Raw genomic sequence first — 12,136 nt, forward strand, 5'->3', positions numbered from 1 at the left:
GCTTTTGGATTCTGTGGTACTGAGGTATTCCTTGATTTTTCAGTTGTGAAAGCAAAGGCCATTCTAGAACGGCTGTTTCTGTTCTGCATGCTGTAGGTATATGCTTCCCTCTCTTCAGGTCGTTCAGATTAGGTTACTAGCAGACTGATAGATCCTATTGTGCCTTTGTACAGAATGACATTACAGCTGTAACCAAAGAAGGAAAAATTCTGCTGACGAATCTGGAAGTGCCAAACGCTGAAAAAGCTGTCAGTTCAAGACTCGATCATCATGAGCAAATAAGTGGTGACTGGCAAACTATTAATAAGTGAGTACTCTGTTTTTGGTTTAGAGTTACTTACTTTATACTTTTGAAAGGGAATTAGACATTTGTGCTGCAATCTGTTAAGTGTGAAAGTTTCCTGGACCTCCAGAAACCTGAGCCCCTCCTCCCGGCTCGTCTCACAGAGATTAGTTTGCTTGTAGGAGAGGACGTTGTGGACATCACTGTGGACATTGATGGTCTCTGCCTGTAGCAAGTGTCATGGGCTGTGACTTTGTCTGTAATTCTTAGTGTCAAGACTAGGTTTATCTACGTCCCTACAAAACAAATCGTTGTTTTTAAGGAATTCTACATCTTTTCTGTGTTAAGATTGCTGACTCAAGTACGCGATATGGAAACAGCTTTTGATGGATTTTGGGAAAAGCACCAACTAAAAATGGAGCAGTATCTGCAGCTATGGAAGTTTGAGCAGGATTTTCAAGAGGTCAGTTAAAACATCCCTCTATGCATTTATTTTCCTTATGCCAGAGTTTCTCACTTGTGATCCTCAGAAATACAGTCTCACAAGATGCCATTTGTACCCAGAGAGAGATGAAAAGGAGGCAATGGTGAGTGAAACTTGACCTTGAATGAAGAAAACAACTACTAAAATGCCAAGACTGCTACTTCTTTGGCTTACTCATTTCCTACAAAAAAGCACTTTAGTGCTAACATATATGACAGGGACAAAGTTGCTGTCTACCCTGATGTTTGTTATTCAAATTTATTTGGATATAAAATGCTTTCGGACTATGGGATAGCTTTTCAAAGAAATAATACCAGCTTCCATCTTGATTGTTTAAAATACCATAGACCCATGCTGACTATATTTAATATGATCTAACAAAACATTTTTTGGGGAACTGGCCCTGTGGCCGAGTGGTTAAAGTTCTGCGTGCTCCACTTTGGCGGCCCGGGTTTGTGGGTTTGGATCCTGGTGCCGACCTACTCAACTCATCAGCCATGCTGTGGAGGTGTCCCACATACAAAAAATAGAGGAAGACTGGCACAAATGTTAGCTCAGGGACAGTCTTCCTAAAGCAAAAAAGAGGAAGATTGGCAATGGATGTTAGCTCAGGGCAAATCTTCCTCACTAAATAAATAAATAAATAAATAAATAAATAAAAATAAAAGTTTTTTGATCCAGCAATTTATTTCTATGAAAAGCCCTATGGATAAAATTAAATCATGTTTTGTTATACTTTATTTAAAAGGTTAAAGTGTATTCTAGTTGGATCCTTCTGGAAAATCCATCATAAGTGGTCAGGAGACATAGGTTTAGTCCTTTTTTTCTTTGCAGTCATGCCCGAGCTCCTCACAGTCTCTTTCATGGTACTTTACTGGAGGATCCAGGGAAAACTCACTTCTTTTCTCTCTTGCATGTGGCCAGCCTGTTTTTTACCCATGAGTGTAGTTCATTTGTTCCAGCAGAATTAGGTTTGGGAGGGGCACTGCATTCTAGACACAGGGCTCAGTTACTGCCAGCCCTTTCCCTCCTGTGGTTTAAACAGATTTTGAAACACCGTGCTCTCAATAGAACCTTCGTTGAAGTAAGAAAAGGTCGAATTACTCTTGGTCCTTCCAGATATTTGTGTCTCTCCCTCCTCCCCAATCAAACACGTGCAAAAATAGCGCTTTCCCTGAACGTACCCATTATGTCTCTATTTATATGTTAATTTGCATCCATACTAAATTGTTGTCCCCTGGTTATTTGCTGCTTCATCAAGTCGTTGTTGCCTCTAATCAGTATTGTCGTTTGTCTTAGATTGCCGTCTAACTGACACGATCTGTGTCTCACAGTGACGTGCAGATAGGTTCTCCATAGTTAGGAACTTAAAAAAAAAACTTATTTGGAAATTCAGACTTACAGAAAAGTTTGAATGTTCTCAAACTTGAGATATTCTTGAATATACAGAGAGAATAGGAATATTCTCTTGCATAATCACGGTACAGTTATCAAATTGAGTACATTTAACAGTAATGCAATACTTTCGTGTTATCTACCACTGGTATTCCAGTTTTGTAGATTGACTCCATAATGTCCTTTATGTTGTTTCCCCTCCAGTACGGGATCCATTCTAGAGGGTCGGGTATGGCATTAAGTTGTCATGTCTCTTTAGCTGCCTTTAATCTAGAACATTTCCATAGCCTTTCTTTGTCTTTTATGACACTGACATTTTTGAAGAATACAGTCCTTTTTAAAATAAAATGTTCTTCATTTTGAGTTTGTCTGACATTTTCTCATGATTGGATTAATCTGTGTATGACCAGCAAGAGTACTACCTAAGTGATGTGTCTTTCCCAGAGCAGCATATATGGAGGTAAATGAAGTCCACCAGCCCCTCATTGTTGATGTGGGTTTTGATCACCCAGTCAGGGTGCTGTTGAATTTCTCCACTGTGTAGTTACTTTTTCCCCCTTGTAACTAGTAGCAGATGTGTGGGGAGAAAATTTAAGGCCATACAAATATCTTGTTCCTTATCAAATGTTCGGCATAGGTTTAGAATTGATAATTCTTACTTCAACCAGTCTTTACCATGATGGTTGTGAAATGCTGATTTTCCACCTCTAGTGTCCCCTCCGCATTTATCAATCCACATAGTCATGCTACTGTAAGCAAGGGCCTTCCCTTCTCCCCATTTATTTGTTTATCTATTTATTGGGTTTGTGGCTTTCTAGTTTTTAAAATGGTTTATAATTCATTACTGTTCTTTGTTGTTTCAAACTGGCTACTGTGTCCCTGCGACATGTCCAAACATTATTTTTATCACTTCATTACTTTCTGGCACAACGAGATGGTCCAAGCTCGTCTTATTCCTACTCTGCCTCAGCCCTGGAACCAGCCATTTTCCCGAGAAGTTCTGGTTTCTTTTCCTAGGCAATGATATTAAAGACCAAGATCTGGGTGCTGGGTGTGCTCATTGCTGCTGAAAGGTCTTTGTTTCTAGAGCCATTCACCATAGAGATAGGGAATATATATGCATGTGTATGCACGTGTATATACTTCCATGCACGTCCGCATATATAGGCACTCACATGTACATAGTGATCTTATATAAATCATCAGTACACACTGATATCCAGGAGGTTAAATTTTAACAGATTAGGTCAGTTTCTGTGAATAAAATAGCAAAATATTTTCAATATATGCAATTTTTCCATATTGATGTTCTTGTTTAATGGCTTGATTATTAAGCGAAAATGCTTACTAATTTGTATGCTTTTAAGACTTATTTGTTTTTCCTATTTTTAGCTTGTGAGTGATGTTGAACTTCTATTAAACCAACAAGCAGAGCTGGCAGATGTAACAGGGAATATAGCGCAAGTAAAACAAAAAATAAAAAAGTTGGAAAAATTAGATGAAAATTCTCAGGTAAGCATACATTTCAGATGTTCACTATATTAGTGGAGTATTATAGTTACATTTTGATGGTTTTCAGTAGTATTTCTCCTTATTTGGATTATTCTCTCATAGCAGCAATGTGTGCAATTGGTTCAATAGTATTGGTCTGTATTCTGTTCTGTTCAATGTGAGCCTGAAGTGACACTGCAGATATGTCATGTAGTTGTAACAGGAGGCCTCTGAGACAATGGTGTGAACTATTTCGGGCCCACCAATAGGGATAGGCTACAAGAATGCTATCTGGCACTTGAAAATGAAACATTCAAGAATGTAATTCCTTAAATGTCCATCATTTGATATTTGCAGTTGAACCAAACATAGATTCATACAGATAGATGTACTTAGTCTTACTAGCTGTGTGACCTTGGGTAAATTGATTAAATTTTCTAAGCCTCAGTGTCCTCATCTGTTAGTGGAGGATTCATGAAGATGTCGTAGATAAAACATTTAGCACAGTGTCTGGGATATGTGGAAATACAGTAAGTCCTCAAAAGAGCTAGCTGTCATTATTCTGCTGTTCTTAAAGCTTGGACTTATAGCTTTAATACTTAGCAATCTCTAGCTTTTCTCTCCTGTCTTGTATGTGAGAGCAAGGCCATGGTTTTTAAGGTGTATTCTCAACAAACAAATAGATTTATGGGTGCACCACAAGTGTGTAAAAACAAAAATTGAGAGGCAGCAGGCATGGTGGCCGGTTCTGGAACTATGCTGGTAGATCCTTGTGATTGTGGAGCAATTTACAACTCTATGGTGTAGTAGAAAGAGAAGGAGAACTGGCTTGGAAACTCGGGGTCTTTGAGTTTTCCTGTTTGTTTGTGTTTTGTTTGTTTTCATTTTTTGTTTTGTTTTGTTTTCAGTAATTTTTAGTTTTAATTGTGGTAAAAGACATAACATAAAATTTACCATCTTACACCATTTTTAAGCGTACTGTTCAGTAGTGTTAAGTATATTCACATTGTTGTGCCACAGATCTCCAGAACATTTTTGTCTTACAAAACTGAGCTCTATACCCATTAAACAACTCCCTGTTTTACCTTGGTTTTCCCACTAGCTAGATAGGCTAGTGACTTCTTCATTCGAGCCTTCAGTTTTCTTTATTTTCCCTTGAGAAACATTTCCTGAGCTCCTACTATGGCACTATATTGTTCCTGCTCCTGCTCCTGCAGTCACCATACTGCAGGAATCAGTAGTTGACAGATTGGAGACAAGGCTGCTAAGATCCCCTTTACATGGAAAGCCTGTGACATTCACTTCAGATATGTAAAGTAGTCAGGTAGATGACAACTCTAACAGGATTTCCAAGGCTGAAATGATATGAAATCCAGTAGCTTTCATTTGGCTGATGTGTACCTCATTTAGTGTAAGCAGTTCTAGTCTAAATCCGTACATACCAGGAGAAGCAAATCTCATCCACATTCTAGGCGGGCTGGTTAATTTCCTGATTTTGTTACCAGAAATGCGTGCGCTTCTGATGACATCACCGCTGTAGCTAATTACTGTAACTAAGCTTTTTTGTAGCCTGCAGAAGTGTGACATCAAATCATATTTTTGGCAATATATCTCCCTTGCTCAAGCGATTTGCTTCTCAATTACTTTCTTCTTTCCCCTCCGTTTGAACAGAGATCACGTGCTTGTTGTTTTACTTCTTTCCTAAAATCAGGATCTGTTAGCAAAGGCCCGCTTTGTGATATTACATGGACACAGACTTGCAGCAAATCACCATTATGCGCTTGATTTGATCTGCCAGAGGTGCAACGAGCTTCGTTACCTATCTGATATTTTGGTTGATGAGATCAAAGCCAAACGGATACAGCTCAGTAGGATCTTCAAAATGCATAAACTCCTACAGCAGGTAGTGTCATGGAACATGACGCGTTTCTGAAAAAGATAAATTTTTTTCCTTGGTCCTTCTCAGAGGTTATAGGATCAGGGTCTGGTATAGCTTTGGAATGACATTTGTAAGAAGTCTGAAGGACTGAGTTAGATTATGCTGATTTAATCTGTCTCCGTCTGCAGTATTCATAGCAGGTCTAGGATTGTAAGAGTTTTGGCCTCTGTTCTGCATATTGAGCTCATGGCTGCGATGGCTTCTTTTCTATTTTGGGTACATCGCTGAGGCCTCTGCTCTGATGATAGTTTGCACTCACAACACTTTTAAAAGCTCTGGGGGCGTTTTGCTGGAGCCTGAAACTCATTCCACATTTCCTAGTTACAGCAATAAAAAATTAAACGGTGACTGGAAAATATTCCTCCGTGGCTTATGGGTCTGACCCCTTTCTTGACTGGGCAGTGAAAAGAAGAGCTGGCCTTGACAGTGGAATGTAAAGCTGGAGTATCACTTATAGGCCTCGTATCTGAGCAGGAACATTTTAGTCTGCACATCTCCTTCTCTGGCAAGGAAACGTTTATCCTTGTCCTTGGCAATCACTACGGATTTATATTACACTTGCTATTTTGCTAGGAGTTTCATATTTGTTATTGATCTGGGGAAAATAGCATGCAGCTGAAGTGTTAGTGTTGCGAGAACAGTCAGACGCCTGCCGCAGAATGAATTCCTTCTTATGAAATGAGTGCGGCGCTTCCCAACCTCGGCAGTGCATCAGAAATACCTGTGGAGCTCTCTAAAAATATAAGTGCCTGGCTTACGGCCCAGAGCCACTGAATCAGAAATTCTGGGGGCAGAACCCAGATATCTTTAGTTTTTAACACCTCTGAAAGCAGCTCTGATTCACAGAAGCCAGGGCTGGTAAACAGTCTCTTAAGGGACGAACATAGTTCTTCTTTCTTCATTCATGGTTTTGTGTGTGTGTCTGCGTGTGATTTGCTCATCAGGCTCGTCAGTGCTGTGATGAAGGAGAATGTCTTCTAGCTAATCAGGAAATAGATAAGTTTCAGTCTAAAGAAGATGCTCAGAAAGCCCTCCAGGACATTGAAAATTTTCTTGAAATGGCTGTGCCCTTTATAAATTATGATCCTGAAACTCTACAGTATGAATTTGATGTAATTTTATCTCCTGAACTCAAGGTAAGAGGCCTGTTTTTCAAAGACACAAATTAAAAAAAACTATAATTGCAGTAGTGTTGGTAAGAGTTTTACTCCCTCACAGCTAACTTTATGTCAGGTTGTAATTACCCAGTTCTCTTAAGGATTAGGGGTGAAATTAGTGCCACTGTTAAGCATCAAAGAACCCAAAGGCTTATGCTTGTTGTTTAATGGAGTAATTCCCTTTTTGAGCTCTGACTCCATTATTTTCAAGCTCTTCGCATACCAGGAGCTCTCACATACATTTTCTTGTGCATCCTTAGAGAAAGGCCGAAAGCTATCCTAGGAGAATAGGGGCCCATGTCAAGAGCACTCTACTCCAAACATCTTTCCTTTGTGCTGCCCTGACCACCAACAGATGCTCTGTGGACAAAGATCCTGCTTTCCTACTCAGTTTGAGAATGAAGGGATAAAGAAAGCATCTGGGGCTTCCTGGGGAGGAGGATCAGACAGAAGCTGGTGTTAGCAGGGTGGAGAGCTATGAGTTAGTTCTGTACCACTCAGCTGGAGATGTCATGAAGTACTCTCTTTACATTGTAGATAAGAACATTTGTGATGCTGTTTGCTGCTCAAATGTGTAGTTGACTGTATGTTTGGAGCAGTGTCTAAGTCCATGCTTAGCTGCACGTCTTAGGGGATGCCCCAGAAAATCAGCATGGCCATGGCAATAACCAAGTGATTCTCTGGAAGCAACAAGCTTAACTGGAACTGCCCCAAATCACCAAGAAGGGGCAGAAGAGTATATTATCCATCAGCAGCTCTGAGGAGCCTTTTACAACAGGGAGAACTACAGAATGTCCTGAAGGCTCAAACATAACAAACTGCCAGGACAGTGCTTAACTTGGTGGCTTTCTCATGCTAAACTTGCCTTCTTCTCCAGCCATTATTCCTTCCAGCCAAGGGAGGGGCAAATCACTTTCTGCAGTCACCTATTTTATGACTGGTTGATAAATTTCTTCTTCAAGTTGTTTTGGTTGAGATCTTCTGGTCTTAAAACCATGTGAAGATAATACATTAATCTGTTTTCTATTACTTTCCTAAATTTCTTCTGGTTATATTTTAAACTCTAAATTAATTTTTTGACTGTCTGAGTCTGAGAGCTGTAATAGGATTTGTAATGACCTCATTTCAGAAACTATTTCGTAGAATTCTTATGCAACCTCCAGGTTCAAATGCAGACTGTGCAACTCAAGCTTGAAAACATTCGAAGTATTTTTGAGAACCAACAAGCTGGTTTTAGGAACCTGACAGATAAGCGTGTGAGGCCTGTCCAGTTTGTGGTACCTGCTTCTGACAATTTGATAAGATCTAGAGCATCATTTTTTTCACCTAAACATGGTAAAGTATCTTACATTCGCCTTTTCTATCATCTCTTCTTTTCCTGCTCCCGTCTACTTTGTTTTGCTTGATGTACATACTAAATTCTTTCTTCAATCCTGATAAATTGAACTTTTATTTAAGCATCTTTGGTCATGTTTAAATTATATTGCACAAGGCCGGAATCGTGGTTGAGATTACTGTACAAGAGTAAAACATAGTACTAATATGGTATAGCACAGGATGATGAAATCTGGACTGAATTGGCGAGCCTTGCAGTGAGCATGAACATTTACCAGCATCAGACTCACCCTTTTCTTCAGCAGGTGGAGGAACTGGTATAGACATGCATGCTTGTGCGCACACACACATATTTATTACTTATCTGGATAAACTATTACCTGGTTCTCATTAGCTTCTAGTGAAGGGCTTAGATAATAGAATGGATTGCTTTCTCCAAATACATGCAGGTAAATGGAATGATTTTGCTAGTAATGAACTGTCACGGAGTCTATTTTCTCGTTTTATTCTTTGTAGACTAGTTTTAACCGTGTAATATCCATTTCCTTTCTTGTTTCAATGGGATAGAATCATTGGCCTCACTGTGGTGTTGAACTACTCTGGAAGTAAGGTGACTGTGTTGCCCCAAGGTTTCCCTCGAGCTGCCTCTGGGGCGTCCTCCAGGAGAGTCATTTGGCCTTTGCTGCCCTGAGTTGGTTGAATGGGTGAACATGGGACTAACTCCAGTCTCTCTGATCTGAGAGAAGCAGACTTCATTAATGTATGGGAGCTGCTTTGAAATTCAGAGAAAGCTTAAACCAGGCATAATGAGGATAAAACTCCAGTTCAGCCCCAGCATGGATCAGATTAAAAAGAGGTGATGAAAGCAGGTAACTAGGCTAAGATGATAAAACTTATATAGTTAATAGTTATTAAATATAAAAATGTACTCACAGATAAAACTACAAACAATGCCAAATGAATAATATTAAGAAGATACTGATAAAAATGAGTAAAAAGAACAAAAAACCAAGAAGAGGATAAAACCCAACAGCTATGAGAAGAAAAATAGAATAGGTTGATATTCCTAAGCGGAAGACAGCCGTCAGTTAGATTTCTGGCTCCGTTTACTGGCTGTGTGACCTTGGGCAGTTCCCTTAACCTCTCTAGCCTCAGTGTCCTTGTCTGTACAATAGGAACAATAATACCTATTGACTTCAGAGGGTTGTTGTGAAGACAAAGTTAACAAAAATTATAAGATATAAGAACTCAATCAACTAGACCATCCCTTCTCTCTGACTAAGGCTTCCTGCTCTCTGGTCCTCTGAAAGTGCAACTCTTCTAAAGGGGTTTCGAAAGTGGTGCACCTTGGATGGAGGAACAGGGTTCTTGAAGAGACTGCCCCGGACCCTCGCCAGGCCTTAGTCACTAAAAAGAACATTTTCTTTTGTGTTGCTCCGTTTTTTCTTTCTGATATTCTCATTTACTGGCGTTCCACTTTCTTTCTGCAGTGGGAGTTGGACACTCTTTCTTTCAAGCATGTAAACTTTTTTCAAAAGGTACTCATCTTTATTACTTTTCGTCAGTACATTTTCTGAGTTTGTGTTGCATGTGAAAAACCCGTTTGGTATCTAAAACCAGCAACAATTCATTCTTGCATTCTGCCTGCAATTAACTTTCTCCTTTTTTTCGTAACAACCATCCATTATGCTCTCAGTATTAAACTTACCTTGGAAAATGACTATATAAAAAGTAGACTATACTTCTAAATCAATCTCTTTCATCAAATGACCACTCATAAAAAGAAAACAAGAAAGACAGTTGGTAATCTTAAAATGAATCCAGCTTTCTTTCATTTTAGAGACTCTTCTGTCATCCACAGTAAAACTGTTTGTTGGGAGTAGCTTGTGTTTGCTTCAATTTAAGACTGCCTAGTGTATTTATGAGGAAGAAGGCAACCTACTGAATAAATGACATGGATGGATAAATGATTTTATCCATTATCCATCATGGTGTATAAATTAAATTAAAGCGTTATTTATGCTATAGACGTTGTTCATTTTACCTGATTGCTCTGTGAGTAATGGGGATTATAATAATCGGTTCCAAAGAATTCTTCAAGACTTTTTTAATTGCCAAGCCAAATGTATAAGATTTGGTCAAATCAAAGCGTTAAGTGTTGCTTTTTCATAAAATGAGTCGAACTTTTTATTCTTTGTTTTTGTTTGTTTGTTAATTTGCATCAAATAGAATCCTGTACCTGCCACAGTGCCTGGCATCTAGCACGATGTAAAAAATATTTGTTGGACTAATATTTAATACAGGGGGAAGTTATGGAAGAACATTGTCTGTGAGGGATAAAATGTAGTTTGAGCTCCTAAATCTGCAGCTCTTGTCTAGATCATTCTCCTAAGCTTCAGACCTGTGTTTACAGTTTTCCTCCTGGAATTTCCTATAGGCAACTCAGACTCAGCATACTCCAAACGGATAGCATTTCTCCTGTGACTCTCCTCCTTTTTCAGTGTTCCTCATCTCAGTGGCTAGCACTGTGATTCCCCCAGTTGCCCAAGCCTGGGACCTTGGCTCCCCTTTCTTACTCATGCCTCACCTCTAATCGGTCCAAAAAATCCACTTCTTTCCATCCCCACTGTTATCCCTCACTGCCACTTCCTTATTCCAAGCCAACACCAGCTATTGCCTTGACAACTGCAACAGTCTCCCTGTCTCCCCACTTTCCCTTCTCAAATGCCCCTAGTTGTCCTGCCTTCTGGACTTTACACATACTGTTCTCCTTCTGGAACATTATTTATTCCCTTCTCTCTCCCATTTCCCCTTCCTGGCTCCTATCCCTCCATCAGATTTCCTATATCTAGGCCGCTTCCTTCAGGTAAGCTTTTCCTTCCTGCCTCTCCTCCTCCCCTGCACTCCAGTTCCATTAGGTGTTCACACTATGTGATAACAAGCCCCTTGTTAATTCTTCTCAGATTTAATGTAATTGCCTGTGTTCTCTGTCTCTAGCTAGACCATAAGCTCTGTAAGGGCAGGGACTGTGTGCAATTCATGTTTGTATCCTCAGCACCAAACACAGAGCTTGGCATATAGTATAGGCACTCAATAATTTTATATATATTTACATTGTTAAAAGAATGAACATCTACCTTGCTTTTCAGAAAAAGGTGCGTTCTTTGTAAGTTGTGTATATATTCCTTTTTCATCTCTTAATGTATTTGCAAATAATTAATTTATAAAGATAATTAGTGAAGCTCCCTAAGTTATCTTTATGAATAAGTTCAGCCCTCTGTATATCAAATGTCTTTAAGTGGTGGACATCAGTATTTATTAAGAAATTGACTTTATGTGGTAATTGCCACTAAGTCTAATTTAGATTTAATATTTATATATATGACTATGTAAACAGAAAATTTGTATATAAAATATATTTTTAAATAAATAAAAGGGAAGTATAAAATTTAGAGAACATGATAGCACAGACTTCCCCTGAGTGTGCCTTGCACTGGCCCCTGCCTAGGAGGAAAAGATACAAAGTATATTCCCTCCGTGGAGAGAAGAGACCCACGCAGCTTGTGTGGGTGGCAGCCTCTTCAGCAGCCCTGAGAATTAGAAACTTAAGGACCTCGTCTTTGACTGGACCATGCCCTGGGCTTTGTAGGAACATCTGGACTCCTGGCTTAATAATATAGGGGCTCACCCTTTGTAAACAGAACAGAAAGATTAAACAGAAAGAAAAAGAAAGATTAGACAGGAAGGACAGGAAGATTAAAGCTTGGAATTTTGATGAAGTTGTTTTTTGTTTGTTTTAGCCTTTTAACGTGCTTCCGAAATGTGTGGTAGAGTGGTTGGAAACACGTACTCTGACAGTAGACTATATGGATTTGAATACTACCTCTGCTTCTTGGACAAGATACTAACTTCAGTTGCTTATCATCTATAAAATGGGGATGGAAGTAGCACCTATCTCTTGGGGTTGATTTGAGGATTAAAACAGAAAATGCATGTGTAGGGCTTAGAACCGTGCCCGGCATGTAGTAAATGCCAAATAAATTTTAGATGCT

At 39.3% G+C, this 12,136-nt stretch overlaps 1 protein-coding gene across 1 annotated transcript in view; it reads left to right on the forward strand.

Annotated features, from left to right (window-relative positions):
* Nucleotides 1-12,136, forward strand: part of MCF2 (MCF.2 cell line derived transforming sequence) — a 70,440-nt gene that overhangs the window by 23,807 nt on the left and 34,497 nt on the right. Inside the window, exons 7-13 of the mRNA XM_046673680.1 lie at nucleotides 174-307; nucleotides 632-746; nucleotides 3,555-3,674; nucleotides 5,365-5,556; nucleotides 6,537-6,728; nucleotides 7,913-8,084; nucleotides 9,575-9,622. Coding sequence (XP_046529636.1) covers nucleotides 174-307; nucleotides 632-746; nucleotides 3,555-3,674; nucleotides 5,365-5,556; nucleotides 6,537-6,728; nucleotides 7,913-8,084; nucleotides 9,575-9,622 — 973 coding nt within the window. The remainder of the gene's footprint in view (nucleotides 1-173; nucleotides 308-631; nucleotides 747-3,554; nucleotides 3,675-5,364; nucleotides 5,557-6,536; nucleotides 6,729-7,912; nucleotides 8,085-9,574; nucleotides 9,623-12,136) is intronic.

The sequence above is a fragment of the Equus quagga genome, chromosome 10, assembly GCF_021613505.1.
Source record: "Equus quagga isolate Etosha38 chromosome 10, UCLA_HA_Equagga_1.0, whole genome shotgun sequence".
Taxonomy (NCBI): domain Eukaryota; kingdom Metazoa; phylum Chordata; class Mammalia; order Perissodactyla; family Equidae; genus Equus; species Equus quagga.